The sequence below is a fragment of the Rutidosis leptorrhynchoides genome, chromosome 6, assembly GCF_046630445.1.
Source record: "Rutidosis leptorrhynchoides isolate AG116_Rl617_1_P2 chromosome 6, CSIRO_AGI_Rlap_v1, whole genome shotgun sequence".
In the NCBI taxonomy this organism is placed as follows: domain Eukaryota; kingdom Viridiplantae; phylum Streptophyta; class Magnoliopsida; order Asterales; family Asteraceae; genus Rutidosis; species Rutidosis leptorrhynchoides.
The window spans coordinates 227,380,031-227,402,701 of NC_092338.1; the positions used below are offsets into that span (position 1 = coordinate 227,380,031).

Genomic DNA, 22,671 nt, shown 5'->3' on the forward strand with positions numbered 1-22,671 from the left:
GAGATTGTGATCAAAGTACAATGGAAGAACAAGCAAATTTCTTAGGATACTTACAAAAAGGTGAAATGAACTTCAGTGATTTTCCAGCTATAGAAGCAAACAACCGAAAATATCCTCCTATAAACAGCTATCAAGTAGGAGGACCTTCAGGATCAAATAATAATAACTATCAAAATAATAATAACTATCAAGGAGGAAATCCAGGTTACCAAAATAACCGGAATTTCCCAAATCAAAATCAAAGAAATCCGCCACCAGGTTATAATAACCGAAATCAACCTCAACGAAATTATCAAAATAATTTCCAACACAATCAACCACAACCATTAGCAATTATGCAACCTCAACCTGAGAGGAAATCTGGTTTAGAAGATCTCTTGAGAGATTTTATGGTTAAGCACGAGCAAAATGCGGAACTTCAAACTCAGCAAATTCGAAATCAACAAGCCACGATTCAGATTTTAGAAAGAGATGTTGGACGGATCTCACAATTACTAGCAGAGAGACCACCAATTGCAAGTAACCCTATGGTTATACTAAAGAAGAATGATCCTCAAGCTCCAGCATATTCACAAGTGAATGCTATTTATAGTTTCTGTGAAGATGAAGCAAGTTTCAAAACACCGGGGCATAGTCCTATTTTTACTCTTGGGTGTGAAGACGATGACGAAGAGTGTGATGAGTTTATATTTTCTGATTTATCCAATATGGCGGATTACACTCCTTATCAAGAGATTGATGGTATCCGAGTTGAAAGTGTGAAGAGTATAACATGTGAAGATGAAGGGATCCGAGTTGGTGACATAACTCCCGAGTATGGTGACTATTTGATGAGGTTGATGTCGGGAAATCATGTGGAATTAAAGAAAATGGAAATCACCAAGCCTTCCGAATTTAGGGTTGATAATGATTTGAAGATGATCAAAGAAGAAGCGGAAGATACGGTGAAGCAAGCACCTAAAGTGGAAGACTATAAAGAACCCATTCCATACCCACAAGCACTTGCATCCGAAAAACCAAAGGAGAATCATTGTAAGCCTTTAAATACGGATAATATCTGTGTAAATGTACCTTTGGTTGATGTTATTGCAGGTGTGCCAAACTATGGGAAATTCTTGAATGATTTGATGGCAAAAGAAGGAGTGTGTGAGCAAGCATCATCTGCGTTTCTTAAAGCAGAATGTGCTGCTATTGTGAAAAAGAATGAATTGCCACCTAAGTTAGGTGATCCTGGACCGTTCATAGTACCTTGTAAGCTTAATGAATCTGAAATTCTTAGATCATTAGCTGACTCAGGTGCAAGTATAAATCTCATGCCTTATTCCATTTACTCGCATTTGAACTTAGGTGAACTTAAACCCACCAATTCAGGCATTAGATTCATTGATCAGTCGGTTAATAAACCTATAGGGATTGCTGAAAACTTAGTAGTAAAAACAGTTGAACTTGAGTTTCTAGCTGACTTTGTAGTTGTAGACATGAAGGAAGATAAGTTTGTACCTATTATTTTAGGTAGACCATTCTTAGCAACTGCATGTGCTTTAACAGATTGGAAAACAGGAAAACTAGTTTTGAAGGATAGAGGCAAGAGTGCAACCTATCAAACTGAGTTTAGTATGAACCCACCACCCACACCGATAGTTTCAGTGAATATTGTTGACAATGTCAAACCCATTAGTCAACAAGCTAAGTGTAGGGAGGGTGATGGGGAGAAACTAGATAGTAAACAGCCCAATGATAGTGTTGTTGAGAAAACCATGAAGAAGTTATATGGTAGGATTAGAAATGCTATGTCGAAAAAAGATAAACATTTGAGAGAGAGATTGGTGTCAAACTTATCAAAATTTGAGAAAGATAAGTTAAAAAATTTAGTTAAAGAGTCAAGATTTTCGGACTCTTGGTTATTGTCAAAAATTAATGGCGAGAATGGTTGCGGTAATGGTTCTATTGGAGTAAAGAAGGGTGATGTTTATCACCCCGACGTTAGTTAAAATTGGGGTGGAGTCGCGTGAACGACTCGCTAATAAACTTCACAAATTGTAAATAGTCCCATTCGTGTGTCTCGTTTTTATTTTAAATTCCTTTTTATTTGTATTTCTCATATACTTGTTTTAAAATTTAAAAATGTTAATCTTTTTAACACAAAAATAGAGTGTTTTTATTTTATTTTAAATTTGTTTTCGAAAAATATTAAAACTTTAACTTTTAATGAATTGAATTTTATAAATTGAATTTAAAAATTTATAAACGGATTAAGATCAGGTATAACAACCGAATTTCCGTTACAAATATAAATTTATAAAAGATATTTTAAATTTAATTGATTATAAGTTATATAAAAAATATAAAATGAAAAAAAGTAAAAAAAAAAAAAATTTAGTTTGTAATAACATAATTTTTTGGTGTGTATTGAAACTTATTATGTTTTTATTTTTTATATTAGCAAGAAAATATAGTGTGGGGTAAAAAAATGTGTTGTACGATTGAATTAAAACCCCATATTTTGTGTGTTTTTAACATGGTTTTGACAGGTACAGACGAAAATGCAATTAGACGAAACGAAACATCAAATTACATTGTGATACAAACATTGGATATGATCATAGGTAAAACAATTTGAAAATCCAAATCGGTTAACAAAGGAAGTTCCAAATACTCTACACTTTTTGTCCTCTCAAATTTATACATTATTATCTGATTTTATGTAATGAGGGCATTACATAATCTTAAGTGTGGGGTGGGAATATATAAATTCTCGAGAACTAATAAGTTATTGGTTTTTATGAAAATTTGAAAATTTTTAAACAAATGTATCTAATCAATTTTTAAGGTAACTACGAGCAATTAAAGATCAGGTGTAAAAACCGAAATTGTTGTCTCCATACATTAAAAATACATAAGTTTATTTGTTTAAAACCTAGAAAAAGAAAAAAAAAAAATTTATAACAAGAATTTATAAATCCTTATGTTAAGAACCATTTATCACATGTTTCTTTGAAGTTTATTGCAGATATCATTGCTACAGAATGTATAAACCTGAATATTCCATTATCACGAGTAATAGAGGATGAATCAAATCCATCCCGTAAGGAAGTAAAGTCTTCCGAATTGACACACTTGCTAATTTATGTTAGAAGATGTAGTCCAGAACAGCTGTAGGTTGACGAAAAATCTTGAAAAGTCATCCCTAAAATCGGCTGGAAATCCACCTAACCTCAGCATCAAACAGGGTTTTTGGTGGTCAGACTTATCCTAACCATGAGATGGATCTGTCTCGTACAATGGGGGGGCACATTGCAAATTAGCTTTTAAGACTAATGAATCTAATCCCCAGATGGATGATCTCCGTAAAGATCAACTGCATCTATGTTTGACCGCGGTCAACATACATATGCCATAACAAATTGAGGTGTGCAAACTCATGGTTCACCGATGATATTTGGATACGATATAATTTTGTTCTAAAACTTATGCTATTTTATGAATTATATTTGTGTAAAACTATTTTTGGACATTTGGCTTCAAGTTCCATGATACTACAATCATGGGGGCGAATAGCTTGCTAATCGCCGACTGAGACTTCGGTTTTCAGTTACCCTCAACCGAAATTTGAGGTTAAAACCGGAAAACGTGTCTAGTGTAAAAACTAGCAAGACATTTTATAAAATCATAAAACGTTTTCATAAGGTCCAATTTTCCCTAAGGATCCAAATTTTTAAACCCTAATCACGAGTTTCATGTTTGTTTCTGTTGTCAGAATTTCATTTCGTGTGGTGTGCGTGTGATCCAATAAATACTGTGTTGTGTAATATATTTCATATAGCGTGTGTTTCATTTCGTGTAGTGTGTGTTGTGTGATCTAAATGTTCGATAAAGAAAAATATATAATGTTCTAACTCTGTTAAAAGATGTAATTGCTTGAGGACAAGCAACGTTCTAGTGTGGGGTATTTTGATATTGCTCTAAACATACATATTATTCGACGCAATATCACTTATATTTCATAGGTTTTTATCATCTACAAAGACATTCAATGCGCATTTCACGAGAAAAACGACAAAAGTGGATAAGAGCTTGCTATTTGAAGATTCGACGATAAAACGATAGTTTTAACCAGATTTGTATCAAGAAACGTTTATCCGAATGAAAGTACAAGATAGATGAAGAAAAGAGTTCAAATGTAAAGTGCCAAGTCAGTACACAACAATACGAGGTCATCAAAGAACAAACGAAAAAAGAAAAATAAAGAAAACTGCTTTTACTCTTACACGAATAGTGTAGGTCTACACGAATAGTGTAGAATATTTGTTCTTACACGAATAGTGTAGGTCTACACGAATCGTGTAGAATATTTGTTCTTACACGAATAGTGTAGCCATACACGAATCGTGTAATGTTAGGCCGAATTAATCATTTTGTCAGACATCGGCGGCTGGCTTTTGAAGTTTTAAAACAATTCTTTTCATAGTGCTGTAGCAAATGGATAGCACTTTTGACTCAACAACTACTTCACAATATCAATGTTAAATACGGAGTACGTTCAGAAGATTAGGGGGAGACACATATATTACAACACACACAGAGAATACACAAGTTTACATAATAATTACTATAGTTAAAATATATTGTCAATTTTTATTACGCTGTAAAAATAGTTTCAATTATTAAGGGAGTATTGTTCGTGATAAAGGGTGTTATTGTACGCGTGAAAGGGGTGTTATTATTGTAATTTTTCTACCGTTTGAAGTTAATGCAAGTGAAGATATTTTAGTAAGTTTACTCTGTTAAAATTAGCGTTGTTATTATGTTTGCATATTTATATTTTTATGTCTACCTTAGTGTAATGGATAGCTAAATTTCCCTAGTGTTTGCTTAAATGTAGAGCCCCTAGTGAAATGGATTGTCACCATTAGTAAAAGTTAAAAATGTAACTTTAGTATTTTTAATATTGAGCCTAGTTAAAAGAACCATTTTTATGTAATTAGGTATTTAACCCTTGCCACTTAATTTATTAAATTTAAATAACGAAAGTTATATTTATTTACATAAATTAAGCTTCAACATTAAAAATGATCTAGACGAATTTATGGATAAGTTATTGACACCAATTTAGAAATAAACTTCGGTGGTTTGGGTGATATCAATAAATTATATGAAGGTGAAATTATAAAAAGGGAAACCGTTATAATTTGGGTATTGGCGAAGGTCAAAACTAGGCTAGGTCTCAATTTAAATACTTGGGGAATAGTAGCTTTCTAAAAAGAATCCGATGAAAATTAGATTTTATTTAGTTAAGTTGTAACCTTATATTTATTCGAGAGAAAAATGTAAAGTTTGATACTAGAACATTTTAAATAGGGCGTAAACTTAAAACAATCCATGGACCTAGGGGTGACACAATTAAGTAAACACTCCCATTTATCTTATTTATATTTGTTATAAAAGTATTATTATTATTATTTACGATTTACCATTTTAAAATATTAGAAAAATACATAAAAACATTTAATTTTCGTAACAGTTAAGTTGTCACATATTTTTACACGTACACGAATCGTGTATCATCACACGAATCGTGTAAGGCTAAAACGCGGCTACAGTACAGCTAGGTTAAAATTAGGGTTTTTGTTATTTAATTATATTTATATTTAGGTTATTAGTTATTTTAGTTATTTTAATTAAGTTAATTAGTTAAAGTTATTTAAAATACTTAAAATACATGTTTTAATCCTAAAATTAGTATTACTTATTATAGGTTTATAAATTGTAATTAGTTTATAATTAGTAAATTAATTAAATTCCTTTTAATTTGTATTAGTTTTACTAAAAATGCATTTTAGTTAATAACAATAAGTTTCTATTGTAATTGCTCAAAACAAAATTCTAAATATATAGTTTCATTAAAAATTACTATTTTACTAATTACCATTTAGTAACATAATTAATGCATCATAATTAGTTTATTTTCATTTAGTTCCTTTTTAAGTTAATTTTTGTAATCTTGTAATTTTATTTAGTAAATTAGTTTTAGTTATTTTCTTTTACTGTTATTTTACAATTGCCTAATCCAAAACCCCCTTTAATTAAGTTTGACATCAAAGACTATTAAAAACCATTAAACACTCCATCTCCCTGTGGAACGAATCGGATTTACCAACAAACTAAACTACACGGATAGGACTAGTTGCCTATATATATGTGTGAAATCAACCTAAAATCTATAAAATACCAAATATACAATAAATCAATTCGTGTAACAAAACAACTCAAATCCGTTCATAAATAAAGGTCTCGATCGAACACATCAACCATCAACATAGTGCTTGACCCGGTGGCCATTCACCTTAAACGTTTCACCTTTTGAATTCCTTAACTCCACCGTTCCATATGGAAAAGCCTTGTTAACAACAAATGGTCCCATCCATCGGGACTTGAGTTTTCCAGGGAAAAGTTTAAATCGTGAGTTAAATAGCAAAACACGATCACCCTCTTTAAAATCTTTCAGATTCCCAAACTTTTGTCTTTTCCTTGTATATGAGTGAGTTTTCATATGCATTTTGTCTCAACTCATCCAACTCATTAAGTTGGTTTAAACGAAGGTTTCCTGCTTCTTCAAGATCGAGGTTACATGTCTTAAGAGCCCAATGTGATTTGTGCTCTATCTCCAAAAGGAGATGACATGCCTTCCCATAGACTAGGCGGTAAGGTGTGGTTCCAATAGGAGTTTTGTGGGCGGTTCTAAATGCCCACAAAGATTCGTCAAGCTTCGTTGACCACACCTTAGGATTTGATCCAACCGTTTTCTCAAGGATCCTTTTTAGTGCCCGATTTGTATTTTCAACTTGCCCACTTGTTTGTGGGTGATAAGATGTAGAAATTTTATGGGTTACCCCATATCGTTTCAACACCTTTTCCAATTGGGTGTTGCAAAAATGGGTACCACGGTCACTAATTAACGCTTTCGGGGTACCGAATCGGGCAAAGAGCTCTTTAAGAAAAATTACAACAACTCGTGCATCGTTTGTGGGGAGAGCCTTTGCTTCCGCCCATTTTGACACGTAGTCAACTGCAACGAGTATGTATTGGTTGGAATTAGATTTTGGGAATGGTCCCATGAAATCAATGCCCCAAATATCGAAAACCTCACAAACTTGGATTATGTTTTGAGGCATTTCGTCTCTTTGACTAATTTTTCCTGCCCTTTGGCAAGAATCGCATGATGTACAAATTTGGTGGGCATCCTTGAAGATGGTAGGCCAATAAAAACCGGCCTCATAGACTTTTCTCCCCGTGATTTGGGGTCCGAAATGTCCACCAGTGGGACCAAGATGACATTGGAGAAGAATTTGATTGCATTCTTCCCCGGACACACAATGACGGATTATCCCATCGGGACACCGTTTAAAGAGATACGGGTTTTCCCAAAAATAGTATTTTATGTCACTGAAAAATTTCTTTCGTTTTTGATGTGACATACCGGTTTCTAGGAATCCAAACGCAAGATAGTTGGCTATGTCTACAAACCAGGGATCATCAATTTTCTCAATTTTCATGAGATTTTCATCAGGAAAATTATCTTGAATAACGGTCTCATGGAGAACCTCAAGATTCGGGTTCTCAAGTCGAGAAAGGTGATCGGCTGCTAGGTGTTCGGCCCCCTTTTTATCTTTAATATCAATGTCGAATTCTTGCAAAAGCAAGACCCAACGTATTAAGCGGGGTTTAGCATCTTGCTTAGCAAGCAAGTACTTTAATGCCGAATGGTCTGTATAGAAAACCGTCTTTGCTAGTACCAAATAGGATCGGAATTTATTAAACGAAAAGATAATTGCCAGGAGTTCCTTCTCGGTGGTAGTGTAATTAAGTTGGGCTCCTTGCAATGTCTTACTAGCATAATAAATGGGCTTGAAATGTTTTTCAATTCTTTGCCCCAAGACTGCACCAATAGCAAAGTCACTAGCATCACACATAAGTTCGAAAGGAATTGACCAATTCGGCGATATGAGAATGGGTGATTGCGTGAGTTTTGCTTTAAGGAGGTTAAAGGCGTTAAGACACTCGTCTGTAAAGACAAATGGAGCGTCTTTCTCAAGAAGTTTGTTCATCGGGGTTGCAATTTTGGAAAAATCTTTAATGAACCGCCGGTAAAAACCGGTGTGCCCCAAAAAACTTCTTACACCTTTCACATTTGACGGTGGTGGTAATTTGGCTATGACTTCCACTTTAGCTCTGTCCACCTCCAGTCCTGCAGAGGAAATTTTATGACCTAAAACAATGCCCTCTCTTACCATAAAATGGCATTTTTCCCAGTTAAGAACAAGATTAGATTCTTCACACCGAATTAACATACGCTCAAGATTATGAAGACATGAATCAAAAGAATCACCGAAGACTGAAAAGTCATCCATGAATACTTCCATAAAGTCTTCAATCATATCATGAAAAATAGCTACCATACACCTTTGGAAGGTAGCAGGAGCATTGCATAAGCCAAAGGGCATACGCCGATAGGAGAAAGTACCATAAGGGCATGTAAAGGTGGTTTTCTCTTGGTCCTTGGGTGCTATAGGGATTTGGAAATATCCCGAGAAACCGTCAAGAAAACAATAAAAATTCTTTCCTGCCAACCTTTCCAACATTTGATCAATGTAAGGAATGGGAAAATGGTCTTTTCGGGTAGCATCATTTAATTTTCTGTAATCAATGCATACCCTCCAACCCGTGATAGTCCTGGTGGAAATTAATTGGTCGTCTTCATTGGTGATAACGGTCATGCCACCCTTTTTGGGTACACATTGGACTGGACTCACCCAAGGACTATCCGAAATTGGGTAAATAAGACCTACATTAAGGAGTTTGACAATCTCCTTTTTAACGACTTCCTGCATATTAGGGTTTAGTCGCCTTTGTCTTTGTACACATGGTTTATAGTTATCTTCCATTAATATCTTATGCGTACAATAAGAGGGACTTATACCCTTGATGTCATGAATTTTCCATTCTAGAGCCGGTTTATGGGCTTTTAACATGGAAACAAGCTTAGACTTCTCACTTACAGAGAGTTTGGATGAAATGATAACCGGAAGAGTAGAACCCTCTTGAAGGTAAGCATATTCCAAGTGTTTTGGGAGTGGCTTGAGTTCTAAAACGGGGGGATCTTCAATCGATGTTTTACATCGGTACTCATTTCCCAAATCCAACTTTCTGTACTCTTCATCATTTGGCTCATAACCGTTAGCCATCAAGGTGGTCAACATCTCCACTTCTTCCACCATATTCTCTTCATCACCTTTCGCAAAAATGCATTCTCCCGTACCTTGCAATTCTGGAAATTCCTGCAACAACTCCGAATATGTGTCTACGGTTTGCAAATAATAACATTGATCATCAGTAGACTCGGGGTATTGCAAGGCATGGTCAACGGAAAAGGTAACCTTCATATCCTCAATACTGAGGGTCAATTTCTGCCCATGAACATCTATCATAGCTCTAGCAGTATTGAGGAAAGGTCGACCTAATATAAGAGGCACACGTGTGTCCTCCTCCATGTCCAAAATTACAAAATCATCCGGAAATACTAGGGTACCCACTTTTACTAACATATTCTCTAAAATTCCACGGGGGAATTTAATGGAGCAGTCCGCTAGTTGAATTGCCATTCGGGTTGGTTTTAGTACCCCGGGGTTTAGCTTAACATATAATGAATAAGGCATTAAATTTATGCTAGCCCCTAAATCCGCTAATGCTTTAATGCATTCCAAATCTCCCAGGAGACATGGTATTGTAAAACTTCCAGGATCAGCTAACTTCTTTGGTATTTTGTTCATCAAAATTGCTAAACAATTGGCATTCATGGTGACGGATGAAAGTTCCTCCATTTTCTTCCGATTAGTAAGTAAGTCTTTTAAGAACTTAGCATACTTGGGCATACCCTAGATTACATCAATGAAAGGCATATTTATGTTAATTTGTTTAAACATATCTAGGAATTTTGACCTTTCGGCCTCTAGCCTTTCTTGTTTTTGCTTTCTTGGGTATGGGAGCGGTGGTTGATATGGTGTCACTACGGGTTTTTCCCATTCTTCCTTTTCAACCACTTGTTCCGGATCCTTAACCGGTTCATCATTTTGGTTCAATGGAACACTGAAATCAGAATTTTTGGGCATTTTTAGAGCATCGTATGCTAAACCACTCCGTGTGGTGATAACATTGGCGTGCTCATTTCGGGGGTTCTTATTGGTATCCCTCGGTAAACTTCCTGGTTTTCTCTCACTAAGTAAACTAGCTAACCCACTCATTTGCTTCTCCAAGTTCTGTATTGAGGCTTGTTGGTTTCTAAACTGGTGTTCGTTTTTCTCGTTGGTTTGGTTTATGTTTGTGACAAGCTGAGTTTGTGATGCAATTAACTTTTCCAACATACTCTCCAAATTTGACTTTTTCTCTTCCTGTTAGGGTTTTTGATAAAAACCCGAAGTTTGTTGTTGGTACCCGCTACTTGACCCTTGTTGGTAATTGGAATTTTGACCTTGAGGGTTGTAGGGGTTGTTAAAGTTCCGGTTAAACTGGGCTCTTCCTTGAAATTGATTATTATTTCTTTGGCTTATGAAAGCCACCTCTTTTTTTTTAGCCATAGTTAAACCGGCATCACAATCTTTTCCTAAATGGAGTCCACCACAGTATTCACAACCTACTTTCATACTATGAATTTTCTTGGTGATTTTGTCCATGTTTCGAGCAACACCGTCTATTTTTACACTTAGGGAACTAAGGTCATCATAAGCACCGGCGCTTTGGACTTGAGCATTACTAGTAATTGGGCGTTCTTGATGCCACTCATGAGAATAATCGGCTAGATTCTCGATTATCTCATAAGCCTCTTGCTCGGTTTTGTCCATGAGTGAACCTCCGGACGCTTGATCAATGGAAATTCGGGTTGCAACATCACAACCCTTGTAAAATATTTGGACTTTTTGAAAGGTATCCAAGCCATGGTTTGGACAACCTCTTAGCATTTTGGAAAATCGATTCCATGCTTCGTAAAAGGTTTCCATCGGCTTTTGATAGAATTGGGTAATTTCGTGTTGGAGTCTCGCGGACTTAGAAGCTGGAAAATATTTCTTAAGAAATTTTTCCAACATACCATCCCAAGTTTCTATCGTAGCCTAGGCCAATGAATCTAACCAACTTCGTGCTTCCCCGTGGAGTGTCCATGGGAAAAGTCTTAAAAATATGGCCTGGTCAGTGTCTGGTTTAAGTTTGAAAAGAAGACATATCTCTTGAAAGAGACGAATATGTTCGTTTGCATCTTCATTAGGACCACCACTAAATTGACACCTGTTATTAATCATTTGAAGAATAGGTCCCTTTATTTCAAAATTTACCTCACCAGTGGGCGGAGTAATGGCACTACCTTGGCCGGTTCGGGTTGCTTTCATCTTAGCCGCCATTGATTGTCTTGGTACCAACGGTCTTTCTCCTTCCATTTCAAAATTTGGGGGTTGAACGGGTTTACTAAAATCTGAATATCGAGGCTTGGTTGTACTTGATTCTGAATCAAAAGTTTCTTGCTTTGATGAAGATTCAAAAAGTTTAAGTACTTCTTTTGGAATTCTACCAAGCTTTCTATCAGGTTCCGTAAATGGTGTAAGTAATGGAGATTCTGAACTTCGGGTATGTGGCATATGCAACCTATAATCTGTCAATCACACAACTAATAAAAACTATTAACATACCGATTCTACAAGATTATTCAAAGACTATTAATAATTTAAAATAATTAAGAAACTACTTAATCACAAATTAGTTAATAATTCTATTTTGACACAAAACTGTCCCCGGCAGCGGCGCCAAAAACTTGATATGCGAAAAGTGGTGTATGAATTGTTGTATAAAATAATATGGAAAAATACCGATTAGAGATTGCTACACACTAACGGGCAGTGTACCCGATTGTGTAGTAGTATAGTAACTGGTTTAGTTCTGTGTATCGTTCCAAGGATAGTTGTTTTAGTCAAACTAGAATTATAAACTATATTATGATTAACTAAGTAAATGAAGCTTAAAGGTACAAGTTTTATGTTTTGGTGGCTATTTAACGATTTAGCCAAATCAGAGAAGGTTAAATGTAAAAACAATATTTTTGGTCTTTTAAGTTTATAAGATGAAAATAAGTGCAAAGAAAGTAAGTAAGATAGATTTGATATCAATTTAAGGAAAAATGCTCATCTAGACTTTTTACCCTCGATGTTGAATGTTATTTAAGATTAAGACCGGATTGATTGGTTATGCACGAGAACTAATTGATTGGTTCACCAAGAGTAGTCTTTAGTAAACACTCAAACGGGATTACAAGACGCAAGTGATGTTTTTGTCATCTAAGACCTCTTATTTGTAATCAACTAATTCAACTAGTCTAAAGACTTGAAGAATGATCAAGTCAATGGTGTGTTGATCATGATCCACTCCTATGTCAACTTATGATTTAGCCTAGTTCATTCCCTTGGTCCGGTTAAATGCTTAATTCACCCAACCCAAGTAATCAATTTAGTGTGGTAATAAGATCCCTATAAACGTCACTAGATAAGGCAAATTACTAACACCTATTAGTTATATGGAATCAAGTAATGAAAATATGTATAACAATATCTAGGAAATTGATCGTTCACCTATATAACTACACATATCAATTAGGCTATCCGAAAGTATCTACAAGAGTCGTTCTTACATCCCTATATAAACTAACCATTTGAACTCAACTTATCCCTTTTGGTAAAAGATGGATAAACACATGTCACTAGATGTAAATCAATACATTAATTTAACAAGATGATGTTTCTTAATCAAATGAACATATCAACTAGTTGAATCGAAAGGATTAAGCTTTAATAAGAATGGTTCTTGTATTCAAACATCAAACTATCGTGCATAATAACAATCAATCAAAAGTAAACATTCAACATCTCAGTTAATTATCTAGATGAACATTATAGAGTCTAGCCAACAATCATAATTACAAACAAAATAACAATCAACTGATAAGTAGATTTCATTGTTTGAGGACAAGAAAACAACCTAATAGAGAATGAATCTTGGATGGAGAAGGTTTTGATCTTTGAAGACTTGATTTTGATCCTCTTTCAAGAGCTTGGAGTTCACCAAATTTGCTCCCAAAAATCGTCTCAGTAACCTCTGGTTTCGTATACCATAAAACAGTCCCTCAATCAGTAGGTTTTAAAGTGGAGAAAGTTGGTCAAAAGGCAAAAGTAGCTGAAAACCTACTACAGGACGGTGTCCTAAAGTCTGGACGGCGTCCCGTTCTTAAGATCTGTACGGCGTCCCAAAGACTTGGACGGCGTCCCACATTAAAAGGCTGGACGGCGTCCCAAAGCCTTGGACGGCGTCCCAATGTAACGAAAATTGCTGTTTCGTTTTCTTTTCAATCTTCTTTCATTTGGACGAAGCCTAACACCTTTGATGCCTTGTTTTACCATTTTAGAGCATAAATTAGACCTTAACTTGTATCGGGATCAACCAAGGTCATAGATCATCAAAACTCTTTATAAATCACTCTCCGATACAAATTTGCACATCTTGGCCTATTACTTGTAGAAAAGCCTTCATTATCCTTGATTCTAGAGCATTTTTACACGATATTGCGATAGATATATATGATGTTATTGAGCAATATCAGGGCCATTTCCAAGAAGTGTAGGAAATGCGAAGTTTTTAGTGGTTGCAATTGATTTTTTCAGTAAATGGGTTGAAGCAAAGGTGTTAGCACGAATAACGGGTGAAAATATAAAAAAGTTTATGTGGAATAATATCATCTGTAGATATGGATTACTAAATGAAATTGTAAGTGATAATGGTAAGCAGTTTGCAGATAATCTGTTCAGAAGCTGGTGTGAAGAATTAAACATCAAGCAAACATTTACCTCAGCTGCTCATCCGCATGCCAACTGTCAAGTTGAAGTAACAAATAAGGAAATTTTAGCCGGCATAAAGGCTAGATTGGGTTTATGTCAAACTAAGTGGGTAGATGGAGTACCATATATTTTGTGGGCTCACCGTACAACGCCAAAACGGAGCACGGGTGAAACACCGTTCAACTTGGTAAATGGTACTGAGGCAGTAATACCAGCTGAAATCCGTGTTCCGACACAAAGAATTTTGGCATTTGATACAGAAAGTAATTCATCTGTTTTACGCGAAAACTTGAATTTATTAGAAGAAAGGCGAATCATGACCGCTATCCGTTAAGCGGATGCTAAGCAGAAAATGGCAAAATATGACAACAAACGTGTCAGATATGTTCAATTTAAGGAAGGAGATTTAGTGTTGAGGGACAATGAAGCAAGCAGACAAGAAAAGCAAGGGAAGTTGGGACCACGTTGGGAAGGTCCCAACAAAATCATAAAGGCACATCCTAACGGATCATATACCCTTGCAGCACCCTCCGGTGAAGAAATTCAAAGAACATGGAACGCAATGAGCTTAAAGAAATTTTATGCATAGTATTGCATGTTCAAATAGCTTGATCAATTATTTAGAATATGAGATGCAATCATAAATATAAAAATTTCTTTAAAAAGAATAAGAATTCAGATAAAATTCTTATAGCATACTATTCATAATCTTTTATCCGGCCAAGGATTTTTATCAGATGACACAACACTGTGTGAAATGTCCCGTTCATATCAATTATAAATGTTTTATATTAATTGGTTTCGTTGCGAGGTTTTGACCTCTATATGAGACGTTTTTCAAAGACTGCATTCTTTTTTAAAACAAACCATAACCTTTATTTTATCGATAAAGGTTTATTAGACATAACGATGATTATCAAGTGATGATAATCTAAAATACACTTTTTCACACGTCCGTTACATAATGGATTACAATAATATTATACAACAATTTATTTTCCGAATACAGTTTTTAAACAATATTATACAAGCATGCTGACTCCAAATCTTGTCTTTAACTAGCATGCAACAGCGGAAGCCCTTAATAATCACCTGAGAATAAACATTCTAAAATATCAACAAAAATGTTGGTGAGTTATAGGTTTAGCCTATATATATATATATATATATATATATATATATATATATATATATATATATATATATATATATATATATATATATATATATATATATATATATATCAAATTGTAATAATAGACCACAAGATTTTCATATTTATAACTAGAACCTCTCGTCTGCATAAAGATAAAATCATTCATATGAATTGAACACTTGGTAACCGACATTAACTTTAATGCATAGAATATCCCTAAACAGAACCTCTCGTCTGTATAATAATAATCTCGAAGTACTAAAGCCATCCATAATCTGAATGGGGGTTGTTAGGCCCAATAGATCTATCTTTAGGATTCGCATCAATTAGGAACAGAACCTCTCGTCTGCCTAATTCTTAGGTTACCAAGCTAAAAATGGTGATATTCGGTTTAATAATCCAACCATAGAATGTAGTTTCGAGGACTTGTGTCTATTTTGTAAAACATTTAAAAAGCTACATGTATTCTCATCCCAAAAATATTAGATAGTAAAAATGGGACTATAACTCACTTTCACAGATTTTCAATTCGTCGAGATTTAAACTTGGCCACGGGTTAATTCACGAACCTATAAATATATATATATATATATATATATATATATATATATATATATATATATATATATATATATATATATATATATATATATATATATATATATATATATATATATATATATATATATATATATATATATCAAAATATGATCGAAATATATTCACAACATTTTTATTACGTGTTGACGTTTTAAGTTGTTAAATTAGTAGTTCACAGTTAATAGTACATAAATAAATCGATATATATTATCTCGAATCAATCCACAACCCAGTGTATACAAGTCTCAGAATCGATCACAACTCAAGGTATATATATTATTTTGGAATCAACCTCAACCCTGTATAGCTAACTCGAACATTACCGGATATAGAGTGTCTATGGTTATTCCAAATAATATATATATAGATGATGTCGATATGATATGTCAAAACATTGTATACGTGTCTATGGTCTATCAAGATTACATAATATATGTTAGAATACATGTATAATACAATATAAGTTAGTTAAGTTATGGTTAGTATAGGTTTGTTACAAAGTTTCACGTAGCTAAAATAAGCAAAAATATCCAATTTTGTTTTACCCATAACTTCTTCGTTTTAAATCTGTTTTGAGTGAATCAAGTTGCTATGGTTTCATAATGAACTGAAATTTATGAAACTAAACATAAAAAGTATAAGTTTATAGTCAGAAATACAGGTTACAAGTCATTTTTGTAAGAGGTAGTCATTTCCGTCGAAAGAACGACATCTTGATGACCATTTTGAAAAACATACTTCCACTTTGAGTTTAACCATGATTTTTGGATATAGTTTCATGTTCATAATAAAAATCATTTTCCCAGAAGAACAACTTTTAAATCAAAGTTTATCATAGTTTTTAATTATCTAACCCAAAACAGCCCCCGGTTTCACTACGACGGAAAATATGTCCGGTTTTACGGTGTTCTTCGTGTTTCCAGGTTTTAAATCATTAAGTTAGCATATCATATAGATATAGAACATGTGTTTAGTTGATTTTAAAAGTTAAGTCAGAAGGATTAACTTGGTTTGCGAACAAGTTTAGAATTAACTAAACTATGTTCTAGTGATTACAAGTTTAAATCTTCGAATAAGATAGTTATATATATAGGAATCGAATGATGTTATAAAAATCATCACTACCTCAAGTATAGTAGGTAAACCTACCAGAAATGATGAGAAATTAACTTGAGCTTCAAAGGATCTTTGATGGCTTGGAAGTTCTTGAAGTAGAATCATGACACGAAAACAACTTCAAGTAAGATTACTACTTGAATTAAGATTGTTATAGTTATAGAAATTAAATCAAAGTTTGAATATGAGTATTACCTTGAATTAAAAAGAAACATTACTGAGATAATTTGGATGTTCCTGATCTTTCAAGTGTTCTTGTAGTAGGTAATTAGAGAGGATTTGTATGTGAAATTTTAGAATGGAAATGATGTAGTAAATGATGGTGGTGGTGGCTTGATTTTATCATGGAAATAAAGGCTCCTCATTTTGTTATTTTGTGTAATAATTCATACTTGAAGACAAGTAATGGTTCCTACATGTTGGTTAATCATTTTAGGCTGCTAAGAGTTAATCATTGAAGTGTATATACCAATAGTATATACATATAGAAGCTGAGTATTGTACGAGTACGAATACATATTGAATACGAGTAAATAGTGTTTACTGTAGCAAATAGTATTTTACTGTAGCAAATAGTTTTTTGCTGTAGCAAATAGTATTTTGTTGTAGCAAATAGTATTTTACTGTAGCAAGTGAAAATTTACTGTAGCAAATAGTGTTTTGCTATAGCAAATAGTGTTTTACTGTAGCATATAGTGTTTTACTTGTACATCTTTGATTTAATTGTATTTCTTATTATATAGATATATAAAATAAAAACTTACATCATAAAAAAATGATTATATAATTATCACAAGTTATGACGTTCGTGAATCATCAGACAAACTGGGTGGTCAATTGTCTACATAAACTCATTTCAATTAATCTAGTCTTAACAAATTTGATTGCTTAACATGTTGAAAACATTTATTCATGTAAATATTAATCTCATATAATATATAACCATGGAAAAGTTCGGGTCACTACAGTATCTACCCGTTAAATAAATTTCGTCCCGAAATTTCAGGGAGTAGGAGATGTTGGCGTATCTTCTGAAAATAAGTGTGGGTATTTCTTCTTCATCTGATCTTCACTCTCCCAGGTGAACTCGGGTCCCCTACTATATGACGACCCTCAATTTTTCATTTCTGTTTTAGTTGTTCCATTATTAGGATTACTTGTACTCATGAACTTTATTTAATAAACTTTGATTAAATATTAACTTTTGATCAATATTTTCTATTAAATAAAGTTTATGCATTTGTGTCTTTATATTTATAAGTCTATATGAATTATTAGAAGTGATATTGTAAAAACTATAAAAATTAATACAAACTAATTAGAACTAATAAAAATTAATAAAAGTTAGGGACAAATAAATAAATAAAATGTATTTAAATAAAATGTAACCCTAATATTGATAATATTAATAATAATAAAAAAATATATAAATACTTGAATAAATAAAGGTCGCCGTATAAAAAAAAGGGAAACATGTAAGCTTTAAAAAAAATCGGTTGTATAGGAAACTATAGGAAGTTTAACTTGATTCTTAAGCTAGCTCATCCTAGTTTAACTATAATTCCAATCCTTAATCTCCAAGTATTAGAGAGCAATTAGGAAACCTCCAACAAATATAAAAAACCATCGTGATTTCCAGGTTTATTCACCACAAAATAATTTGCATACCAGTCGACAGATATCCAGTATTCCCTCCATAATTCTGTCGATTAAAACCCTCCACCTGCAGCCTTTAAAAGTTGACTTGATCTCCTGCATTATCTCCAAAAACTTTTCGACTAAATAAGCTCCTAAACCCTCTCAAGTTGTCGACTAATAACCCTGCAATCCAGCCCTCTTTCTGCCGCTAATCATCATCACAAAAACCCTTTCTGCAGTCGAAAATCACCACCACCATCACAGCCCTTCAATCGCCATTAAAACCTGCTGTGATTCTTTTATTTTCTGCTGGTTCTGTACAGGCCAGGAGTCGTTCTTGGTTGCTGCTAAACCTGCTATACCTGCATCTGTCTTCTGTCTATCAAACAAACCCAAACAGACCCCCTATTGGGTCACACTGCTGCTGCTTGTTTTCTGTTTTATGTTCGTACCAGACTCATCACCAATCCTTGTCTCCAATCTTGCTTAAGGTAGCCTTTTAAACCCTAGTCAAATTGTGTGTTTAAATCAATTACTTATAAGTATATTAATAAGTATATATTAAGTATAATGAATGTTGATGAATAAAAGTTTATGGATAAAAGAAAAAGTTATTAGGTTATAATTTAGTTAGTATGTTTACATGAATTAATATGAACTAGTAGATATAAAATTGGAATGGATGATGATTGTGGTTAACAAAGATTAGTGTTAATATATGAAAAGGATTATGTATGAGATTGAACGTATGATAAAAGAATAATGATAACCTAGTTTAATAAGTTAAAGGTTTAACATGGGTACTTTTTATGGTTAATGAATATGGTTAGATGGAATATTAAAAAGTTATAATTTTATGTAATTAAAAGATAATAAAGATTATGATTAAGGATGTTGAATAAAGTTATGATTTTATGTGTTGATTAAGTTAGGAGTATGAAGATTTAAATAGATAAAGATTATGAATTGATTATGGCTAAAAAGATTACTAGTTGTTAAGTTAAAAACTCATGATATTATGTTAAAGCTGTAACAACCCTGATTTTTTCGTTACTTTCGTTAACCTTCCGTTAGTTTATTTAACGGTGATTATTTAATTTTTATGTGGTTACGTGTATTAAATGCGTACTTGACCTTTGGAGGGTTCAATAATTGATATGGGTTGATATTAATTCAAATAAATATTTCGGATAATGAAATACGATAAAAACGATACGATTTTGATAATAGCTTTTTGAGCAACGAAACTCTCGGGTTTATTTTAATAATTAATTTATTTAATTATTAACCTTTTAAAATATTTAATTTATTGGGTTTTTAATAATTTAAGCGATTGGTTGCGTTTAACGATTGGATAAGCGTTCCGAGCCTTCAGTACGACTAAACGACACTTAAAACGGACCACGAATACACGGGATTACAAAATGAGAGCCCGGGAACCCATAGTGGGCCCCATTCGGCCAAACCCCACCCCCTCCCCCTTATTTTGTTAATTTGGGCTAGTGGAAGGGCTTATGTGCAATTTAGGATAATTAGAGCTAGTATTTAAGGTTTGTGTTAAACCTAATTAGCTTTAATAAAAATAAAATGCAGTTTTCTTCCCTCCTGCTCCCTCCCATCGTCGACCATATCATCACCACCATACCATCAATTTTTGATTTTTAGATTAAACCTTGAACACGAAAGTTGTAATTCCCGATCTCCTCTACGCGTTGGTGTATTTAATTTAGCGATCAAAGGTATAATTTCATGAACCCTAATTCTTAAAATCTGATTTTCATGTGAGTTTCATAGTTATGTTGTCAATTGCTCAAGTCTATACGCGTACGTGTTAATTGTAATCGTTATTTTGATTGTTTGATGCACTAGGGTTAAAAAATGAATTTGTATTTGTTTGATCAGAAAAGTTAAGTTTTTCAAATGTTAATTATTATCTTATAATCAGATTCCTTGCGAAAAACTATTGAGTTTAGGCTTTGGATTCGCTTGATTTCGTTTCCGTATGATTAAGTTATGTCGATTTGAATTATCGTTGTGTTTTTGTTGCTTGATCAGAAATCTGGTATTGATAGAAAACGAATTGAATGTGAGACTTATACCACTGGAAATATAATTTAAAAACACTCAAGTTAGACTATGATATCATGTCGTTTGCTTATGTATAGCTCGAGTTATGCTAGAATTAGTGTAAATGAAGTTTTATACAGCACTTGCATGAAAATAACCTTGTATGATAAAATGAGTTAACTTCTGTGATTAAAGCTTTGTATATTTGAAAAATAGACAAAAAGTACTTCATCTTTCATGTAGATATCATAGGCTAATTGTATCTATATCTTTGGATAATCGTATGAGAATGTGACTAACAAAATGGGAATCGAATCTGTAAATTGAACACGGTTTTGTACTTTGTGAATTTTTTATATTGATTAAGAATGTATGCTTCTGGAAAACGAAACTTAACATTATATGTGACTTATTGTTAGTTTATGTCAATCTCTGAAGCCTTATGCATTGGGCACAATAGAGCCATACTTTATGTGAATTCTGATTTGAGCTGAAAACTGAATGATCAAATTGCACGAAGAAACTGTACAAATTTGCCAAGAAAAAGTGGCTAGATTTTTGATATGTGTTACTTTGATTTGTCCTTGAACTATATCCACTGGTCTTGTATCAATTGCTTGTTCCTAACTCCGGTTACAACCGAAATGAAATCAGTGCGCGGTCAGAAACTGACTGGGCAAACCCCAAATGTATCCCTTCTGATTCCTAACTTTTAATTGTCGTATGAGTCCCTGGCCAGACTTTTTAGAATCTATTTTGAGTCTAATTATGATCTATAGTTTGTCATATTTGCTTGAATTTTTTACTATGAGATAATGTGCTAAGTATGCTACGTGTTTATAAATTTTGTGCATGACGATAAACTGAAATTGTGAAAATGATTATTCATGACCTAAAACGTATTGTTTGACTTAGGTTTGACTTATTGACCAATATTTGACATGAACCTACTGATGTTGACTTTAGTTGACCACATTGACCAAGTTTAACTTTCGGTTTAACTTCGGTTGACTTTGTTTGACTTACATGATATAGTTGACTTTTACTTTAAATCGCGTCGAGTCGAGCAGTAAGACAACGTACACTATGAAACCACACTTATATAAGATACATATATTGACCAACCTACATACGTATACTTAGGTTACATTACTCGGGTCTAAACCGTACAAGTCATTTGTCTTTCATTCCGAGCTTATTCAAAGGTGAGTCTACAGTCCCGCTTTTTACTTGTTTTCAGGGATGAGAATACACGCTGTTATATTTACATTTTCAATTACTTTTATATTGACATGAGTACTACACATATGCATAATGAGTTTGTTCAAAAATCCTCTAGCTTGAATACTTTTAATACCATCGGTGTAAGCACAATTTAGATGGACGGATCTGTTAGGTTGACAACCTCACCCACTATAAAAGCAGTGGTGCATTTATTTTGAACATTAAATACATTTGAACAAGTGTATAACATTTTACGAGGTAAGGTCGGGTGTAGTGGTTTCTATACTCGGGTTAATGTAGTATTTAGGTGCTCGGTTTATGCAAGCGATAGAATCTCGTGGTCAATGAAATTCAACTATTTTTCTGATAACTGTTTTTCAGATACTGTTACATTATTTTAAACCTGTAGATTCACCAACATTATTTGTTGACCTGTTTTTGCGTGTTGTTATTCTCAGGTCCTTAAGAGGTATGCTTCCGCTGTGTTTGCTGCATGTCTGGCCATGGAGTCAGCATTTGATTTTAAATAACATTATTTACTTTCGCATTTAAAACTTTTATACTGTTTAAATACTGTTGGCTTGTGGTTACGATCACAATAGTGTTTCTATTTTGGGACTTCTGACTTTTGTTTTTGAAAGTTATTAATTTAAATAAAATTAAATGTGATTGCTTTAAACGTCTCATATAGAGGGCATAACTGTTAACTGTGGGACCGGAATTAACACGCCGTCAGATGGTATTTTGGCGGGGTGTTATAAAAGCTATTAGTTTAAAGATATGATAATTAGGTTATGATATCATGAGTATGATTTAAATTAATAAGTAATAATGAAGATGATATATGTGCATGTATACACTATATGTATATGTGTGTGTGTGTATATGTAAATATATGCATACGTGTATATGTATGTGTATATGTGTATGTATATGTACATGTGA

General features: G+C 33.4%; 1 protein-coding gene and 1 non-coding gene across 2 annotated transcripts in view; both read left to right on the plus strand.

The window, feature by feature from the left end:
- LOC139854418 (uncharacterized) overlaps positions 1-14,259 on the plus strand; it is a 48,196-nt gene extending 33,937 nt beyond the window's left edge. Inside the window, exon 5 of the mRNA XM_071843723.1 lies at positions 13,691-14,259. Coding sequence (XP_071699824.1) covers positions 13,691-14,259 — 569 coding nt within the window. The remainder of the gene's footprint in view (positions 1-13,690) is intronic.
- On the plus strand, positions 10,984-11,090 carry LOC139856224 (small nucleolar RNA R71). Its single transcript, XR_011761721.1, has one exon. It is a non-coding gene; the product is annotated as a small nucleolar RNA R71 (small nucleolar RNA).
- Positions 14,260-22,671: the final 8,412 nt, after the last annotated feature.